This window comes from Carlito syrichta, unplaced genomic scaffold (genome assembly GCF_000164805.1).
Source record: "Carlito syrichta isolate Samal-C Ts95f unplaced genomic scaffold, Tarsius_syrichta-2.0.1 Scaffold59884, whole genome shotgun sequence".
In the NCBI taxonomy this organism is placed as follows: Eukaryota; Metazoa; Chordata; class Mammalia; order Primates; family Tarsiidae; genus Carlito; species Carlito syrichta.
Window position 1 is genome coordinate 312,805 of NW_007003980.1, and position 21,471 is coordinate 334,275.

Sequence of the window (21,471 nt, forward strand, 5' to 3'; positions counted from 1 at the left end):
TTTTTAATTGACCAGGCATGGTGGTATGTGCCTTTAGCCCTAGCTACTCGGGAGGATCATTTGAGCCCAGGAGTCCGAGGCTGCAGTAAACTCTGATCATGTCACTGCACTCCAGCCTGGGCAACAGAGTTAGACACTGTGTCTAAAAGAAGGGGGTATTGTTTGATCATTTGACAAAACTGGATAAAAAAGAGTAGATTAAATTATTGTAACAGATGCTAAATTTACAAAATTGATAACAGTATCATAGACCTAAGAGAAAATCCTTATTCCTAGAAAATACACACTGAATTGCTTAGGAGTAAAGAGATGCAATGTATGTGACTTACTATCTAGAAAAAAATCATTATGGGTATGGATATATAAAGAGAGAAAATGGGGCAAATCTCAGTAAGTAAATCTAGAATGCCTATAATCAGCACTTTGGGAGGTCAAGGCAGGAGGATTGCTTGACCAGCCTGCGCAACACAGCAAGACCCTGTCTCTACCAAAAAGAAAAAAGTAATAGATATATGTCGTATAAATGTTTTGGTTACTATTCTTATAATTTTTTATGTAAGTTTTAAATTGTTTCCAAACAAAAAGTTCAAAAAACTTCTGTCTTCAGAATAAATGCAATAAAAACAAATATTAGAAAATATTTCTTTATAATAACCAACACATGTGCCAGGCACTGGAATAAGAACTACATATGCACATCAAACCTCATTTATTTCTCAGTACTATTCTGATCCTCATTTTTTACTGATGTGAAAGTGAGACAGAAGTAACTTGTTATAGGGCTGTTATTTTAACTCATGCAAGCTGACTGGTAGAACTTGCATTCTCATCATATTCTATACTGTCTGTATATAAAAGGAATTACATATTAACTCTGTAAAATTTCCTCTTGGTTCAAACAATTAAGTTGCCATCTATAAACATGTCTTATACTTCAACATTGTAAAAGCATTTAACCTTTCCAATGTAGACAGTGATGTTTATAATTACATTATTTTTAAAACTCTATGAAGTTAAAAAGAATAAATAGTTTCTTTAATACATAAAAATGTGTTGCCTAATGATTTCTCTTGAGGTTTCATTAGTATTTTACTTTTAAGGTTGGGTTCGGTGGCTCAGCCTGTAATCCCAGCACTTGGGGAGGCCGAGGCAAGAGGACTGCCTGAGCCTGTGGGTTCAAGATCAGCCCAGGAAACTTGGCAAGACCTTGTCTCTACAACAAATAAAAAAGTAGCCAGCTGTGGTAGCAAGTGCCTATAATTCTGGCTACTTGGAAGGTTGAGGCAGAAGGATCGCCGGAGCCCAGCAGGTTGATGCTGGGGTGGCCGTGAGCATGCCACTGCACTCTAGTCTGGGAGATGGAATGAGACTCCAACCCAAAACAAACAAACAAAGCAAAACAAAACTTTACTTTTAGTCCGGCCTCTATATTTAACTACTTTTTCTTTTTCTAAAAGTCACCGGATAAGATTTCTCTGACTTCGTCAATAACACTAAAATATTTCTTGAATCTCAAAACAAGTGATCTGAAATTCTTCCAACTCTTCAAGTTCAAAGAACTAAGAAACCCTGGTAAAGAATCTGTACCATGCCTAAAATCCAGAAACTTCAACTAATAAACAATTACCTCTATAGCACTAAACCTCTAACTAAGGATACTGGTGTAGTATGAACTAAGAAGCCCCGAAAGCCCCCCCTACAAAAAAAATTTTTGTATTACCTCTTCTTTAATTTCTTCTTTTTCTTGGACTAGTGGTTTTGGCTCGGGTTTAACAGGTTCCAAAGGAGGAAGGTAGTTCTTAGTATAGAGACTTTCAAATAGTTTGTCCACAAAACCTGAAGTTTCTAAGAAGAAGAAATATTTAAATGTTGCACAAACAAAAACAAAACCTTGACAACATACTGGCAGCAAAGTTTAGGAAAACAGGACATCTTGTACACCGCTAGGAGGACCGAAAATAATTCCTATCTTATGGGTGTTAATCAAGGTTTTTAACTTCTGGGTTTTAAACTTCTGGATTTTTTAATCCTTCTGACATACTTGCAAAATGATATATATGCAGGACTGTTGGTGTATGTAATAGCAAAAGATCAGAAACAACTCAAATTTCCAAGAATAAGAAACTAATTAAATGAATTTTAGGTCTACTATACAACAGAATACACAGCAGCTGTAAAAAGAACGAGTACAGATAATACCAATTCTTGAGGATATAAGAGTAAATATTTGCATGTGTGTATATCTACCTAAATAAATAAACTGAAAGGACACAAAAACTGACAAAATTGTGTACCACAGGTGAGAAGGCAGCTATAGAACAGGTAAGAGACTTTCATGATACATCTTTATGTTGTTCAATTAAATGTACCACCTATTCAAAATTTTTAACTGAAAATATATTTAAATCAGTTGAAATATTTATTGACATGAAAGACACAGAAGTAGCTGTTTTGTATTTTATCTAAAGGCTGCTATATTTTGAAACTTTTTCAGACAATCAAATGAAACTAGATGAATTTACTATAAGTATCACTATCAAATGTTTATATTGTCTTATTAAAACCAAATTTAACTTTCACTGGTCCTACCCTAAGGAACAGCTAGAGTATTAAAAGCACAACACAGACTAGGCTGGGTGTGATGCCTCATGTGTAATCCCAGCACTTTGGGAGGCAGAGGTGAGAAGACTGCCTGAGTCCAGGCGTTCAAGACCAGCCTGGGCAACTTGGTGAGACCTTGTCTCTACAATAAGTCAAACAATTAGTTTGGCATCGTGGTTCATGCCTGTAGTTCCAGTTACCTGGAAGGCTGAGACGGAAGGACAGCTGGAATCTAGCAGGTTTAGGCTGAGGTGGCCGTGAGCATGCCACTGTACTCTAGCCTGGGCGACAGAGTGAGACTCCAACTCAAGAAAAAAAAGAAGCACTTACATAGGTTCTGCATACACATCAATTTTGCTTTTTGTATAAAAGCAATTTCTAAAAAGTCAAATGACCTTTTCTTCATAAAAGTAACAACTTCTTTACACTACTAATTCGTGCAATAAGCATTTTTCCACGATTACAAAACTGTTAAAACTCTTGTTAACTGTTACATACAATCTCAGGATAACAAATAACTTAATCAGACCCTTGGAAAGCCTTTATAATCAGAAGACTTTCCTCTTATGATTATTTTTAAAACTATCTTATAATATGTATTTACCTTTTATAATTTAGAAGACATATAGCCCAATTTTAAAAAAGCAAAGATAAACATTAACACTAAATGACATTCAAGATATTAAATTTTTTAAAAGCATATTATAAAAGAGTATTCATTTAATATTACTTTAAAATGTAATATAAACATAGACATAAGTCTAGAGCTGCACTGGCCAATATGATAGCCACTAGTCACATATGGCTCTTTAAATCTGAGTTTAAAAAAATTTTTTTTGCCAGGCTCACGCCTGTATTCCCAACCCTTTGGGAGGCTGAGGTGAGAGGACTGCCTGAGACCAGGGGTTCGAGACCAGCCTGGACAACTTGACAAGACCCCATCTCTACAATAAATAAAAAAACTAGCCAAAAGTGGTGGTGCATAATTGTACTTCCAGCTACTTGGAAGGCTGAGGCAGAAGGATCACCAGAACCCAGCAGGTGGAGGCTAGGGTGAGCTGTGATCACGCCACTCACTCGTCTGGAGTCTATTGGGCCTCACTCTGTCGTCCAGACTGGAGTGCAATGGCATGATCATAGCTCACTACAGCCTCGACTTGCTAGGCTCAGGTCATCCTTCCACCTCAGCCTCCAGAACAGCTGAGACTACAGGTGCATGCTACCACACCAGGCTAACCTTTTTATTTTTTACAGAAACAAGGTCTTATTATATTGTCTAGGCTGGTCTCGAACTCCTAGGTTTAAGCGATTCTCTCACCTTGGCCTCCCAAAATGTTGGGATTACAAGCATAAGTCCCAAATTTGAGTTTAAATTAATAAAAATTTAAATTTAAAATCAGCTTCTCTCACATATTAAACAAATTTCAAGTGCTCAACAGCCACATGTGGCTAATGGCTACCAAACAGGAAAGTACAGACAGACACATCCATCACTGCACAAAGTTCTCAAGGATAGTGCTAATCTAGAAAGACATACACAGCAGTTAACAGTGATTTTATCTCTGGTGACAAATTTATGGTTGTTTATTTTCTTATCCTTTTTAAAATGTAGTGCTTAATTCTTTCTCATGTATAATGCTTATATAATGTTTAAAAATTACTAAAAACCTTATCGCTTTTTAATAACAAAGAAAGTCTTAGACGTCTAAACATATATTTGCCTCTTACCCCAAATATCTTTACTATGTTTTGCTTTTTCTTTTTTCAAGGCTCTATATTTCACATGACTCATCTTTAATGGAAATGAATTAATGCATTTAGAAAAGAAAGCACTCATCTGTACTGGGAAGGAATTTTGTAAGTAATAGTTACTGGTTTTGTTTTGTTTTTACCAAAAAAATAAAAAAGTCATAAAATGCATGAAAAAAAAGGTAATCCTGTGTTTTAGACTGAGAAGTCATATTTACTTTTTCCTTTCTCAGTAGAAATTTAATTTAAAGAATATCTTCTCATCACCAATAACTACAGCAACTGATATGTGTGCATTATTCACATTCCTGTTCATTCAGTCAATGATATTTACTGAACATCTTCCATCTGCCAGGCACTATAGGTTCCAAGTCTCCACTCTCAACAAAAGGAAAGACAAAGGATGGAAGGACAGATAAACGGGTAAATAAACACATGGCAGGTGGTAACAAGTGCCATGAAAAAAATAAAGCAGGGTTGGCAGGAGGAGAGTGAATGGAGGCATAGAATATCCTATGCTGTATATAAAGTGCTCAGGAGAAAGTGCTCTGAGAAGGTAACATGGAAAAAGAGACCAGAAAGAAATGAGGGAGGAATTCATGTTTCAGGCAAGGGTAAAATGAGTTCAAAGACCCTAAATTGGGAACATATTTGCCATATTTAAAAAAAAAACATGGTCAATGTGGCTGGAGTGCAACAAATGATGGGGAGGGATCACAATGAGGTCAGAGAGGCAAAAGGGGAAGCCTCAAGGAAGCTCTGTAAACCATGCAAAGTGTTCTGGTAAGAAGATGGGAAGAGAAGCCGGGCTCGGTGGCTCAGTCTTTAATCCTGTGCTTTGGGAGGCTGAGGTGAGTGGATTGCCTACGCCCACGGGTTCAAAACCCGCCTGGGTAACTTGGCGAGACCTCATCTCTACAATAAATCAAAAAAATTAGCCAGGCATGGTAGCACGCGCCTGTAATTCTGGCTACTTGGGAGGCTGAGGCAGAAAGATCACCGGACGCCCAGCAGGTTGAGGCTGCCGTGGCCGGGAGCGGCCACTGCACTCCAGTCTGGGTGACAGAGTGAGACTCCAACTCAAAAAAAAAAAAGAAGATGGGAAGAGAAAAGCACAAAGAGAAGAGGATCATGTCCATCCCTTCTTAGGTATCAAGAAGCCCCAGTCAAGGAGGATAAAAACAGATGGGCTCATGTTGTAATAACAGCAAGAATAAACAGCCTCACTACCCTTAAACTGTTACCTCTCAACTATCAACTAGGCTCTGCCAAAAGCTACAAAAGACCTAATCTCCTAAAAAGCTTTAAAGCTGTCATTGCCTCAATACTGGAAAGCAGCAAAGAAAGGTAAAACACCAGTCCTACCCAAAACACATGATAAATAATTAAGCATAAGTGGGCATATTCAAGTATTCAAAGGTCCCTGACCACTTACTTTCCTATCAAGCTTATATCTTCAAGACTTTTCAGGAAGTTTTAAATTCAAAATCTTTACCTAAATACTTCATTGAAGGCCTATAATAATTACCTTTTTGTAAAAAGACATCAAGTTGATCAGCACAAAAGGCTTTCAATTCTTTCTCAGGTTTGTCCTTCTTGACCAGTGCTACAACATAGTTGGCTAAGGCTGACGGGTCAGCATCACATCTAATGAGGCAAAAAAGAAAACAAAAATTTTAAACACCTTTTTTTAAACAGTGGTATTATTAATGAAGTCACTCCTATATTCGAAAACCAAAGTTCAAAGTTTTTTATTTTAAAAAGTGACTGTGAATATAAACATTTATTACAATAAACATATACATACTGTGAGAGTTTCCTTTTCTCTTTATTTCTATAAAATAGTTTGTCTCCTATTTTCAAAGTTCTAATTGCTCCAAGAATGTTGAACCAGATCTATATTTATTTGTTCTCTGAATGGTTAATAGGGAAAGAGTGACAATTGGCCCTTAAGTTACTGTTTGACATCTAGCCTACCACTGTCAATAACACCCTCAGGAACTATCTATCTGCTCCATGTGACCAATGAGGAAAGAGCATGGGGCAGCTTTCTCATCTCCTCAAGACACCTCTCCATACAACCCCAGGCACCAGCATCTAAAAGAAGTTGTCAAGTCCCCACTAATCTTTTTCATGAGTATCTTAACGATCTTTTTAATAAGCGAAAAACACTAAGGATAGCACTTAAATATTACTGGCAATTGTTTTAGTGCCTATAAGCAAGAAAGAAAAGATCTAGAAGTTAGAAAGAGACAGAAATGATGAAAGGGTGACAGAGATAACCTTTATGTACTTCACATTTTCTCTAGTCAATAGTTGCCGACACTGACACTCAAGATCACCTCCTATGTCAACATGGGCAGCGCATGATATCCTTGGACCGCCAACTCCTGATGTATAGCTGTCTGTCAGACTTAACATTTTATCTCTATCACATGAAACTAAAAGTTTTCACGTTGCAAATATGTGTGTATGTATGTAAAATATTCTAAATTTCTCCATTAACGCACACTAAATTACACATATCCTTTGTGGCTTCACAGGGTTGTTATAAGGATAAAAACAAAAAAATTCCAAATGACAATAAATAAAACCATTAGGCAATCAAAGTGATTGTATTGCTAAAAAACACTATTCAAATCTAAGTAGCTTAGAAAGACCACATGCAGAAGATTGAAACAGGACCCCTACTTATCACCATACACAAAAATCAACTCTAAATGGATCAAAGACCTAAACTAAGACCTCAAGAATCTAAGAAAATGCAGAAGACACCCTTACAGAAATTGGAATAGGCAACCCATTCCTGATCAAACCCCAAATGCTCATGCCATAAAAGATAGACAAGTGGGACCTCATCAAACTGATAAGCAGCCAGGCCCGGTGGCTCAGCCTGTAATCCTGCACCTTTGGGAGGCTGAGGTGAGTGGATTGCCTGAGCCCGCAGGTTCGAGACCCGCCTGGGCAGCGAGACCTCATCTCTACAATAAATCAAAAAATCAGCTGGGCGTGGTAGTGCATGCCTGTAATTCCAGCTACTTGGAAGGCTGAGGCGGAAGGATCGCCGGAGCCCAGCAGGTCGAGGCTGTGGTGGCCGGGAGCAGCCACTGCACTCCAATCTGGGCGACAGAGTGAGACTCCAACTCAAAAAAAACCCAAAAAAACTGATAAGCTTCTGCAAAGCAATATAAATCATCAAGAGAGCAGGGAGACAACCCACAGAATGGAGAAAAATATTTGCCAACTGTATACCTGACAAAGGCCTAATAGCTAGGATCTACAAGGAACTCAAACATGCCAAGATTTTACAAAAAGAAAAAAAAAAAAGCCCTATTAAAAAGTGGGCACCTCAGCCTTTCAAGTAGCTGGAACTACAGGCACGTGAAGAAAAAAAAGTGAGCAAAAGATATGAACAGACACCTCTCAAAATAAGACATAAGAGCAGCCAACAGATACATGAAAAAACGCTCAGCCTCACTAATCACCAAAGAAATGCAAATTAAAACCACACTGAGATACCACCTAACTCCAGGCAGGATGGACATCATCAATAACTCAAAAACAACAGATGCTGGAAAAGATGCAGGGAAAAGGGAACACTTCTACACTGCTGGTGAGAGTGTAAGCTAGTAAAACCTCTGTGGAAAACAGTGTGGTAATTTCTAAAAAAACCTAAAAATAAACCTTCCATGTTACTCAGCAATCCTCCTTCTGGGAATATATCCGCAGGAATACAAATCATTCTATAAAAAAGATACCTGCACCTGCATTTTTATTGCAGCATTATTCACAACAGCAAAAACACAGAACTAACCATGCTTGTCCATTGAAAGTGGAATGGATAGAAAACATGTGGTACGTATACACAATGGAATATTACACACCATAAAAAAGGACAAAATTATGGATTTCACAGCAACTTGGATGAATTTAGAGTCTAATACTCAGTGATGTCTCACAGAAACAAAGAACTAAGTACCACATGTTCTCACTCATAAGCAGACCCTGAACATTTAATAATACTATAAGAATACTATAACATTTAATAATACTATACTACTATAAGGCAGTAGTGGAATATTGCAGGGGTGGAGAGGGGACATGGCATCAATAAGAGTACCTGATCTCAAACCAGGCTAAGTGGGGACCAACGGGAGGTCCAACTTTACCTGTAAGATGACCGCTTATCTACCTAATACTGAATTGTACCCCACATCTTTAAAATAAAATTTGAAAAATAAATCTAACTAACCTTGTTCTGTAATCCTTGGGCCTCCACTGTCAACCAGAAAAGTAAAAAGTTTCAGCTCAGCTGGGACACAGTGGCTCACACCTGTAATCCCAGCACTTTGGGAGGCAGAGGTGAGAGGACTGCCTGAGCCCAGAGGTTGCAGACCAGCCTGGGCAACTTGGCAAGACCTCGTCTCTATAAAAAAATCAAAAAATTAGCTGGATATGGTGGCACACGCCTGTGGTTTCAGGTACTCAGAAGGCTCACCTGAGCCCAGTAGGTCGAGGTGCGGTGGCCATGAGTGTGCACTGCACTCCAGACTGGGGGATAGAGTGAGACTTCGACTCAAAAAAAAAAAAAAAAATTTCAGCTCGAGAGTATCAATCACATTTCCAACAATCATATGAGATTAGTAAACAAAAGATAAACCAACCACCAGCATCTTTACTTCCTTCTAGTTTGTAATTTTAAAGTTCATTAATTCAATAAAACAATTTTTTTGTTGTCAATACTAACAGTCATGGGGAAACCTGATTCTTTAAACTTATCCATGCACTAAATTCTGAGAAAGAAAATTTCAATGACTGTCACTTTTACAAAACTCAGAGCTAATTTTAAAAAATATATATGGGCAAAGGTGGAAGTGCAAAGAGAGAGTATAAGTGTCAAAGATGATGAGCTACATATCAAAAAATGCACTTTTTTAAAAAGTCAAGATTTTCCTTAAGTAAAAAATAAGTTACATTTTGGAGAATTATGAACAAATCCCCCTAGTTAAGTCCAATTGCTAAATTCCAAAATGGATAAATAGACATATACTGCATACTTGAATTAGCTAAGAGAGTACACCTGAAACGTTCTCACCACAAAAAAATGTTAACTGTGAGGACAGATATGTTAATTAGCTTGACATAGTAACCATTTCACCATGTGCATATATAGAAAAACATCACATTGCACACCTTAAATATAATTTTTACTTAAGAAAATAAAATTTTAAATGAAAAACAAAAATAGTGGGTATGCAGCATTTCCAAGTTCAAGAAATATCACACATGCCATGCTCACCTTAGCTATTCTATAAACATCTTAAAATACAGATGTGTAGGTAGGTTTAATTTTACCCCTAGAATAAAATATTTTTTATCAGAGTAGTTCTAATCAATATTCATATGAAGGGAAGAAGGGGCAAAAAATCTTATTTCCATCTTTACTTAGAATGTTCAGATACTATACAGGAATATTCGAAAACAAAAGAAGAAGACTTAGAAAAATAAATAAGAATGGCAAAAAATGGCAATGTTATTTTCTCTGGTGTTATAAGAACATTCAAGGAGTCTCATGATCTGACAGATTTATTGCTGAGAATGTATGGATATGAGGTTCCTAGTGAGAAACAGACAAAACATTCAGATATTGGACAAACAAAATGGGTTTAACAAATCCAGACATCTTTTACATATTCTTATTATTCAGACTAAAAAAATAAATGTCAAGTTAGGTTGTTTCTGATGAAACATATTTTGATGTGATGGTGTTAAACGTCAGCATGGGGGGGGACACATCATCAATAAGGGTACCTGATCTCAAAGCAGGCAAAGTGGGGACCAAAGGGAGGCCCAAACGTTCCCTGCATGATGACCATTTGTATACTTAATCCTGAACTGTACACCACATCTTTAAAATAAAATAATAATAGTAATAACAACAGTAATAATAAAGTTAACATGAATAGCCACCAGAAGGTAAAGAGTAGAAAACGCTAGACTCAGGAAAAGAGAATCATCACAGATTCTAAACATTTGTTTAATGTGAGGGGACAAATGACTGTTAATCACTAATAGTTAGAATTCTGCACCAAATAGAGAAGCATGCTTACAGCCAAAGGAATAGGACTATTTAAACATATATCCATAAATTCACTATGAAGAAAATTATCAGTCTGAAATAAGATGTCTCACTAATTAAATAGTTACAAAATTAAATACACTGGGGAGTTTTCTGTAATTTTCTAGACCTATATGATTATTCTCAGTTATTCTTTCAACATATTGACCCTTTACTATATAATCTTAAAAACTAACAGTTATCATATGCAGCTATGGTACTAACAGTAGCTTAGTAAAGCTTCCTGAAGTATGTCACACACAAAAAAAAGACCTTTGACAGACTATCAGACAAATGCAGGATCATCTTCTCCCCCCAAAAATCACCACTTGTTACTTCTCTTACCCAAGAAGTGTACTTAAAACCTTTCAGCTATTTATTTGGAATCAAAGCTTATGGGAATTCATTTCTGCTTGACTATGAAGACAAACATATTTTGAAATTAAAGAGATTTTAAAATTTGGTAACCATGACTATATTTAATATACATGTTTCTAGACAACAAGTGAGATCAGAAAATAATACCCACCTTAAAATACTATTGTACTACAAAGTCAACTATATTTATAAAGATAAATTAAATGATTCCTTTAAGAAATCCCAGCACTTTGGAAGGCAGAGACAAGAAGGTTCAAGACCAGCCTGGGCAACATGGTGAGACCTCATCTCTACAATAAATAAGAAAATTAGCTGAGCGTGGTGACATGTGCCTATAGTTCCAGCTACTTGGAAGGCTGAGGTGGAGGACCGCCTGAGCCGAGTAGGTCAAGGTTGCAGTGGTCACTGAGTGTGCCACTGCACTCCATCCTACAAGACAGTGAGACCCCCTACTCAAATAAATAAATAAATAAATATTGTAAAAAAAAAAAATTAGGCACATAGCAAACCCATGGAACTAAAACTCAGTGGCAATTCCACACAAGTAAAATCTAATATGCAATATGTGTTTTCCGAATGTATATCTGCACAAAAAAATCGAATGTATCCTAAGAATCAACTAATAGTTACCTTTTAAATAAAATGAAGAATCAACAAAAGAAACTTCCTAAAGCTTAATATAAGTTACAAATATGAGGACTCCTTAAAATTCACATCACACATAACAATGTTAAGAACATGTTTCAATTATCTTTTGAGTTATTTAAAAAATAAAATCAATTTTTATTAGGGTAAGCTAACAGAAATATTGCCCAAAAAATGCCTTATCTGTAAAAGTCTCAAATGTGTCTCTTTCCTCTTTTAATAAAATCTCCATGGTACACATATTACACATCTGCTGAGCTGGTACGTAAGCTTTATGGAGGATTTCAGACATATGCTCAATTCCAAGATCAAAGAGCAGGGTCCTACATCTTTGGCCCCAAGCCAAAAAACACTACTAAAAAAAATTATAGTTGACTTGTATTAGGAAAAAAGCCAAGACTACTTAGTCCTTTTCCACTTTCAGAAAAATTTGCATGTTTCTGAGTATGGGCCTAATTTTAAGTTCTATATTAGTGTGATCTTTGTTTCAAAGGTGAGACAGCTAATAAATGTGCTGAGTCACAAGAAAAAAATCTGAACTGTGTATCAAAAGCTATTAAAAATGTTCATATTCTCTGACCAGTAAGTTATGGGAAACCAGAATGAGAAAATAAAGGCAAATATAAAAATTACTACTGGGACCTAGAGACACTAAAAAATGTATTTATTGTATATAAACAGCACTACTTTTAACAAAAAAAGAGTCAAAGTAACCATTCTCTTATTGCTGGATGTGTGTGAAATATTAGGCATCCAAAGTAATGGTTATAAAAGCAACATACAAATATGAAAAATGCTTCTGATATAATGTCAATTAAAGAAATCAAGATATAGCTGGACACGGTGGCTTATGTCCGTAAATCCCAGCACCTTGGGAGGCTGAAATAGGAGGATCGCTTAAGTCCAGGAGTTGGAGACCAGCCTAGCCAACAAGGTGAGACCTCATCTCTACAAAGAAATCAAAAAATTATCCAGGCATAGTTGCACATGCCTGTAGTCCCAGTTACTAGGGAAGATTGCCTGAGTCCAGAAGGTCAAGACTGTGGTAAGCCATGACCGTGCAACATCACTAGTCGGTACGAAAGAGTGAGACCTCAACTCAAAAAAAAAAACTACACTGAAGCTGATTTTAGAATTTGTTAATACATATTCAAAATACACAAATATTGGTGTTTCTAATTATTTTCAAATGAAAGCTTTCTGTCTTAACCCTTTGGGCTGCTATAACACAATACCTTAAGCTAATTTATAAACAGAAGTTTATCGTTCACAGTTCTGGAAGGTGGGAAACTCAAGATTAAGATGCCAGCAAATTTGGTTCTGGTAAGGGCCTATTCCTCATAGATAGTGCCTTCTGTGTCCTCACATGGCAACAAGCAGGCTCCCTCCAGTCTCTTTTACATATATGTGCTAATCCATTCATGGGGGCTCTCTGTCCATTTATGATCTATCACCTCCTAAAGGCCCCACCTCTTAACACTATCATGCTGGGAATTAAGTTCCAATATATGAATTTTGGTGGACACTAACATTCAGACCATAGCACTTTCATCTTTCTCTTAATTAGGGGCCTTCATGAATGAATATGATATGGAAGAAACACCCTGAGACTTTTCCGAATTAAAAAATATATACATACATCCATGGTGCAAACATCATTTGATATTTGGACTATAGTTCCTAGTACAGTAGCCACCAGATAAATATATGCACAAAATTAGACTAAAAAAAAAAAAGTACTTTTCTTATTGCCAACTAACCTAAATATACAAATGAGGATATTCATTCATTTAAACATTTACTGAGTGTTTATTAAGTGCCAAGTATACCACTTGGTAATGAAATTACTTGGAACAAAACAGACCTTGCCCTGCAGTCACATGTCCAAGAAGTGAATATAAAAACAAGTAATTATGGTACAAAAAACCAAATGGTATAAAAAAGGATTAGGCCGGGCACAGTGGCTCACACATGTAATCCCAGCACTTTGGGAGACAGAGGTGGGAGAACTGCCTGAGCCATGGGTTTGAGACCAGCCTGGGCAACTTGGCAAGATCTCCACAATAAACCAAAAAATTAGCCGGGTGTGGTAGCCTGCGATTCCAGCTTACCTGGAAGGCTGAGGTGGAAGGATCACTTGAGCCCAGCAGGCCAAGGCTGCAGTGACCTTGAGCATGCCACTGCACTCCAGCCTGGGTGACAGAGTGAAACTCCCAACTCAAAATAAATAAATTAATTAATTAATCAATTTAATTTAATAAAAATAAAGAGATTAATAATGAAGTAAGTAACAACATCATGAGAGGATAAGAGAAGACATGGCAAGATACATAGAACTATAAAAGCAACTTCTGGCTTCTGGCTGATAGATAACATTGGGCCAGAAAGAACTCAGGAGCATGACCAAAGGACATAAGAACAAATTATGTCCTTAACTTAGTACACTAAAACTTGCCAAGAACTCTTCCGGCCAAAATAAGTCCTTTTCTATGAAATAGTGAAAGGTCTCCTTATACAAGATCCACACACTTTAGAGGTACACTAAGTCTTTGAAGCCACTAAGCACACTTCAGAAAATTAGAAAATCAGAAAATTCACAAAATTAGCACTTCTCAATCTTAAGAACATATCTTCAAAATACTTATTTAACCCTAGTAGTTTATTAGTAGTTTAGGTCTAACAGCTGCTAGACAGTAATTTTTCTTCCCATTTGGGCAACCACATAGATTACTAACCAGAGTTTAATTTGCTAATCTACAGTAGCATGTAAACTCTGGAGTTCAACTGAAGTATACGCACCATGACCACTGAACCAATAAATATGAACCAATAATCTTACTCTATGAATCTTACTGCTGACTTTTTCATCATACTTCAAGATGACAACATATTCAATCTCCCAGGGCACTTAACAGGACACTGACATGGCCAGAACTCACAGAAATTGCACATCCAGTCTATGACTTCCACTGGCAACTCCTGTTCCCCCTTACAGGACTTGCAATGAAACTCTAAATCTGTCCTGCACCAGACTATTATTTTATAAGTGGCAGTGGTGCTTAACATTAATAAGCAAAATACTTAAGCAGAGAGTTTAACGTATTTTCAAATTCCAAAAACCATAAAACTTCATTTATATTTATAGAATGATTTTGAGGTACACAAAGCACTTTTTAGAGACTGTATCATTAACACCAGATGTGTGAGGCAGGTAAAAGGCTAATATAATTTAGTTCTGCTTAAGAGAAAGGTTAGACAGTTTCTCCAAAGCCTCACAGTGAATAGGAGACAGATATGGAACTAGAAACTAAATGCCCTGATTCAAACAACAATGCTCTATTAAAATAGGAGCTACAGTCCAAAGAGTTCACAAAATTCACCATGCTTTTTTGTTTGTTTGTTTTGAGTTTGAGTCTCACTCTGTCACCCAGGCAGGAGTACAGTGGCACACTCACAGCCACTCCAGCGTCATCCTGCTGGGCTCCGGCAATCCTTCCACCTCAGCCTTCCAAGTAGCTGAAACTACAGGCGCACACTATTGCACCCAGCTAGTTTTTTTATCTATTGTAGAGATGAGGTCTTGCCAAGTTGCCCAGGCTGGTCTCGAACCCGTGGGCTCAGGCAATCCACTTGCCTCGGCCTCCCAAAGTGCTGGGATTACAGGCTGAGACACAGAGCCTGGCTCCCACCGTGCTTTTTAAAACATACAAGTACACCAAGATAAATTTTTACAATAAGCCAAACTAGCAGAAGTGACATACATATTTACATATACTTCACATATATAATATAAATAACTGAAACATTCTCCATTAAACACAGCATGTTTTGGTAGAAATCCAGTTTATTTAAAAATGCTTGCTGGGAGCCGGGCTCGGTGGCTCAGCCTGTAATCCCGCGCCTTTGGGAGGCTGAGGTGAGTGGACTGCCTGAGCCCGCGGGTTTGAGACCCGCCTGGGCAGCGAAACCTCATCTCTACAATAAATCAAAAAATCAGCCGGGTGTGGTAGCGCGCGCCCGTAGTTCCGGCTACTGGGAAGGCTGAGGCGGAAGGATCACTGGAGCCCAGCGGGTCGAGGTTGCGGTGGCCGGGAGCGTCCACTGCACTCCAGTCTGGGCAACCAAGTGAGACTCTAACTCAAAAAAAAAAAAAAAAAATGCTTGCTGGGCTCGGTGGCTCAGCCTGTAATCCCGTGCCTTTGGGAGGCTGAGGTGAGTGGATTGCCCGAGCCTGTGGGTTCGAGACCCGCCTGGGCAGCAAGACCTCATCTCTACAGTAACTCAAAAAATCAGCCGGGCATGGTAGTGCACGCCTGTAATTCCGGCTACTCGGAAGGCTGAGGCGGAAGGATCGCCGGAGCCCGGCAGGTCCAGGCTGCATTGGCCAGGAGCGGCCACTGCACTCCAGTCTGGGCGACAGAGTGAGACTCCAACTCAAAAACAAAACAAAACAAAAAAATGCTTGCCTGAACTCTTTTAAAATTACAAAAATGTCTTTAGTGTTTCATTCATCCCTTGATTTACTTAGAACCTTCCTTTTAAAAATACTTAAAATGAGCAGTCATTTCTAATAGAAAGAAACCATGGCATCCCCAAATTGTACATAATCCCTACATAGACTTTATGATTAGGATATCCAGGATAATTTGAGAAGTGAGGAAAGAGGAGTGCCCTAAACAAGAGCCAAGTCTAGTCTGTTTATGCAGCTGTAGGGAAAGAGACATAAACTTCTTGACTGGCCAGGCGTGGTGGCTCATACCTATAATCCCAGCTCTTTGGGAGGCCGAGGTGAGAGGATTGCCTGAGCCCAGGGGTTGGAGAACAGCCTAGGTAACTTGGTGAGACCTCATCTCTACGATATATCAAAAAATTAGCCAGGCACGGTGGCGAAGACCTGTAGTTCTAGCTATCTGGAAGGGTGAGGCAGAAGGAGCGCCTGAGCCCAGTAGGTCGAGGCTGCAATGGCCATGAACATGCCACTGCACTCCAGCCTGGCAACACAGTGAGACACCGACTCAAAAAAACAAAACAAAAACTTCTTGACTAAAGATATTAACTTCCCTCCCTCTTACTGTGTTCCCAACAAAAATAGTGGTACTAGTTTTTTTCCAGCTTGCTAAAGAGTCACTTCTTTCAGGTTCCCTCCTTCTGTCTTTCCTCTAGTAAAAGTGATAGTTATGTTCTACACCTTCAAAAGAAGTGGAAGGTAACAGATAAGCTCCAACAGCTCCTGCCATTTCTAATTTGTCTATGGGGAATAATCACATGTAAACTAGATTTGTTTAGAAATACCTCCTGTTACATGCTTTTGTTTCACCAGTGACAAGAGATAACATCTTAATAATCCTCCCACATTCGAAGCTTTTATAAATTTCATTAACTGTAAATTAAAATAAATAAGAAAATGCAACAGAAAATCATGTGCACAGCCACAGCTTAATTCCAACCTAGTCACTGCAACTATATTATCTCAAAGTCTAACAACCTGCTCTGAAACGTTCTGTTGTAGCAACATGCCAATCTGCCATGAAAATTTTCTTGAATCTGGAATATGCAAAAAGGTAAATTTACAAACACAACCCATGTCAGCATATCATTTATTATACTTTAGGGTATCTAAACAAGCAAAATAATCTCTCACGATGACATTCTAAGAAAGAAAATATATGATATCTGCATCTGCATTTACTATATATTACTAATATCTCCATCAAAACCCACTACTTATGCGAGTCTAAAAGGTTTTTTTGCCAGGCACAGCGGCTTACACCTGTAATCCCAGCACTTTGGGAGGCCGAAGCAAGAGGACTGTTTGTGCCCAGGGGATTGAGACCAGCCTGAGCAACTTGACCAGACCTCGACTCCACAATAAATCAAAAAATTAGCCGGGCATGATGGTGCACACCTGTAGTCACAGCTACTCAGTAGGCTGAGATGGAAGGATTGCCTGAGCCCAGCAGGTTGAGGCTGTGGTAGCTGTGAGTGTGCTGATGCACTCCAGCCTAGGCACAGAGTGAGATTCTGACTCAGAAAATAAATGAATGAATGAATGATTGAATGAATGAATAAATAAATAAAGAGTATTTTTATTTTGTAATTCCAAAAGTAATTCTACTTTGTAATTCTTAAAGTCTAAGTTGTGATTTTTAGGCCTTTAAAAAAAAAAAAAGCTATCAATGAGCAACAAAATTTTTTTTAAAAAGAAAGAAAAGAAGTATGTGTGCTTTAAGTTGAGCCTATAACTCAAATGGAGAAACTAAAGTCAATCACTCGGAAAGATAACTTTTACTCGTGAAAATTATAGAATAATTACTCTAATCAGTCTAAACAGCTAAACAAAAAGCCTAGTGCAAACAGCCTTAGCAAGATGAAGCTCCTACCTAAACTAAGTTTTCATAATAAAGAAAAAAAGGAAAACAAAACCAAAGCATTACTCAGAGTAAAAAATGTTAAGGCACTTGAAAAAATATCAAAAGAAAGACAAAGCAAGTAACTATAATGTTAAAAGTTGTTACCTTCTGCCCAAGACATAACATGTCTCATACTTTTAAACAGACAGCCACCAACAAACAAAATCAGAGCATGTATGGAAAATTGTCAAAAGAAAAAAGGCAACAAGAATAACAGGTGTATAAAATACGGAGGCAACTTTTTTCTTTTTTAACTTAAATAACATAAGGAATATTTTAAACACACAGACCTTTTTCCTTTTTTCAGTCTTTTTCCATATCTGGTCAATTTCACTCAACCTATCATATCGCCCACCTTTCACCACAATTCATTTTCTACTTTGTGCTCCAAAACTTTTTTATTGTAGGGGGAAAAAAATCAGCATATTCAAGGGACCCACATTCTTCAAAACCTTCAGCTGTGTCCAGAAGTCGTTTTCACTTTAACTAGAGCACCAGTAACCTAAACTTAGAAGCATATTAGTGCATACTCTCATTTATACCTGTGCTCTACTCACACACTTCTCAGAATGAAACCCCCCCCTGGTGCTGCCTCCCTTACCATCCTACCATGCTGACTACACCAGGCCGACACACTGGAATAGAGGATTCTTCCAGGATGTTACCTTTCCACACCAAGAAACCAAAGTAGCAAAAACAGAAAAGTTAATTAACAAGGTTTCTCAGAAGGACCAGGAAACAGATTGACGGGGAAGTAGCCTGGCACTGTCTCCCAACAGCCCCAACTTTATCCTGTGTCCACAACCCCCCAAAACAGCTCCCTCCTTTCACCTCTGAAAAACACTCAATTCTTCCACCAATGCAATCTAACCTAATGAATGAGCGCCTGCCCACCTCTTCCTTTTCTTTAAGGCAGAAAGCCCCAACTGCCAACAAGAGGATAAAGAGCAAAAATGAGAAGGGAGCAGATAACGATCCTTCCCTTCCATTCCCTCTTTCCAAAGAGTTGGGTGACGATGGATGTTTCTCTCCAACCCTCCAAGCTTTCCTCTCCTCCCTCTAGATCTTTCCAGAAACTAGCTACATCCCTGCCCCCCAAACAAGTTGGCGCTTCTGCTACCCCTTCCAAGCCTTCCAGTAACACTTCTACAAGTGTCTTGCACTACCCACAATATCTTAAAAGGACAGGCCTCTCTCAGTCTTCTCAGCCCCGCAACAATAACCCTAAACCCCAACTTCCTTTAGCTGTCCTCTCAATCTCGCAGTAATGGGTACAAAACCCTCACCCTTCCTACTCTTCCTGTTACTCCACCTGCACCTGAGACTCCCTCTGTGCTGCAGATACACCCCTTTCAACCCCTCCGCCGGTAACACTGCAGACCAACCCGCAATCACACTTCTAGAACCCTTTTCCCAGCCTTCCGTGGCATGTGAAAACCATCAGCTCTCCCAGCACTCTCAACTCCTCCGTGAGACTGGAAATCCCTTAACACCCTTGCTACCAGACTTACCCGCTCCCCACTATCTCCTAAAACCCTCCAATGTCCACACATCCCTTGCAGCCACTCCATCCTCTTTTTCAGACCCTTCAACATTCTTAAACCCTGAGGACGCCCCAGGAATGCCTCTAAAGCCTCGGCGTCCTGCTACCCCTTTCGGCCCGGGCACTTGGAGCAGGCCCTCGATACTCGGCCCCGAGACCTTTCAGCCCCGGGAGAAGAATGTTGGTCCGGCCCGCGATGCGCGCCGCGGTTCCCTTCCACGCCCCGATGTTCACGTGAAAAGCCCCCGAGAGCCTCTCGGCTCCCCGCCGGCAGAACCTCGGCCTCCGGCCGCCCCGCGCCGCTTCTCAACCCCCCGACATTTGTATCCCAAAAGTCCTCGCGCCTGGGCCCCCCCGCCCGCAGCGGCCCCGCGTCCGCTGCCCCAGCCCCCCACAATGGTGCCGGTACCACGGCGGGCCCCGCCCCTCCCCCACGCCCCCGGCCCAACGCCCACGCCCGCCGCCGCGCCGCCCGCCCGCTCGCTCACATCGGCTCCAGCAACTTGGCCAGCCAGGACTTGAGGGCATCCACATCCTCTATGAGCATGGTGCGGGGAAGGCGGGCTCGGCCGCCGGGCCTGCTCAGGCCTCCGTGGGGCTCCGCTCGCCGCCGCCTCGCGCTCCCCTCACGGCTGCCGGCGCCCGGGCCCACCGGGCATCTCAGGAGACTTGAGCCGACTCCCCCGGCCGGGGCCTAACAGGAACTAACCCGAGAGCCCTCGCGCAACCTAACCCTAGGCTCTGGAGGCGGGAGGCGGCGCCGAGTGGCGGGCTGGAGGACCAATAACAGAGAGAGGGCCGTGCGCGCGGGGCCAATGAGGCGACTCGCTCGCCCGCCGGCCGGCCGTACCCAGTGAGGGAGGAGGGATGTAGCAAGGTTGGTGGAGAGCTTAAGTGAACTCCTGGTGCAAGATGGTATCCTGGAGAAGGTGCTGTGCCTCTTAAAGGGGCCGCGGCCTCTTTTTGACCACGCCGCCGCCCGCCGCGGAGCACCGGCGGCTGCTGCTGGGAGTGCCTGGGGGAACCCGGCGAGCCCCTCCGCCTGCTTCCTTCCTCTCGTTTTTCCTGGAAACACATACTCGTGTCCCGAAATGACTCAGCTGTAGTAAATCTGCAACCCAACGTGCAGTGCGTTCACGTTCGACACATCGCACAGAATGCAAAATGTTACTTTTTTCCCTTACACGCTCCTTTTGATCTGCACTCACGCTTGTATTTTTTGCTGCTGTTTTAATTACGCAGGATGTTTCCGGCAGCCGTGCCTTGGAATCCTGTAATCGTCATTTTTAAAACGTGGCGCATGGATGTAAAAGGCTGAGGCCATTTCAATTTTACTAGTATTATTAGAAAGTGCTTTATTTAGGAAGAGAAATGATTCCGATAGGATTTTTTTTAACTATCTTTTCATTGCGTATCTAAAATTCAGGGTTTTCTTTTTTTTTCCGGGGAGCATCTTGATCAGCAAAAAAGGTATTAAAATTTTTAAAAGAAAAATTAGAAATTGCCGAAATAGGCAACGTAGTTTGTGCTAGGTGAAAAATTCCTTTTCGAGTTTTGAAATCTCGGCTTAGCACTGGTGTTAGAATGTTTATCCAATAACAAATGCTGAGCCCCTGCTCTGTGCTAGCACTGGGAAGGGCACTAGGGGTTCCATGGTAAGCAAAACAGGCCCTCCGAGAAGTTGAGCGATTTATGGGGTTATGCATTATAATAACATTTTGAAAAATACTTGAGAAGCACACACCTCATATAAAAGAAATGGATCCACCCAAATTAAGCAGGTATACTACATATACATAGAACAAGAGTAGACAGACTTTTTCTGTGAAGTATCAGATAGTAAATACAGTTTTGTCAGCCTTGAAATCTCTGTGGCAACTATTCAACATACAGTATTTTGACTTGAAGTTGGCCACAGACAACAATACTTACGTGAAAATTTTATGTAATTTTTACATATCATGAAGTTTTCTTTTGATATTTTTCAACCATTCAAATTGTAACCTCACAAGTGTACTAAAACAGTA

At 39.8% G+C, this 21,471-nt stretch overlaps 1 protein-coding gene across 1 annotated transcript in view; it reads right to left on the reverse strand.

Moving 5' to 3' along the window:
* Window positions 1–20,195, reverse strand: part of RBM27 (RNA binding motif protein 27) — an 80,728-nt gene extending 60,533 nt beyond the window's left edge. The window contains exons 1-3 of the mRNA XM_008050357.2: window positions 19,933–20,195; window positions 5,879–5,997; window positions 1,721–1,845 (exon numbers count right to left, since the gene is read on the reverse strand). Coding sequence (XP_008048548.1) covers window positions 1,721–1,845; window positions 5,879–5,997; window positions 19,933–19,991 — 303 coding nt within the window. The 5' untranslated portion in view covers window positions 19,992–20,195. The remainder of the gene's footprint in view (window positions 1–1,720; window positions 1,846–5,878; window positions 5,998–19,932) is intronic.
* Window positions 20,196–21,471: the final 1,276 nt, after the last annotated feature.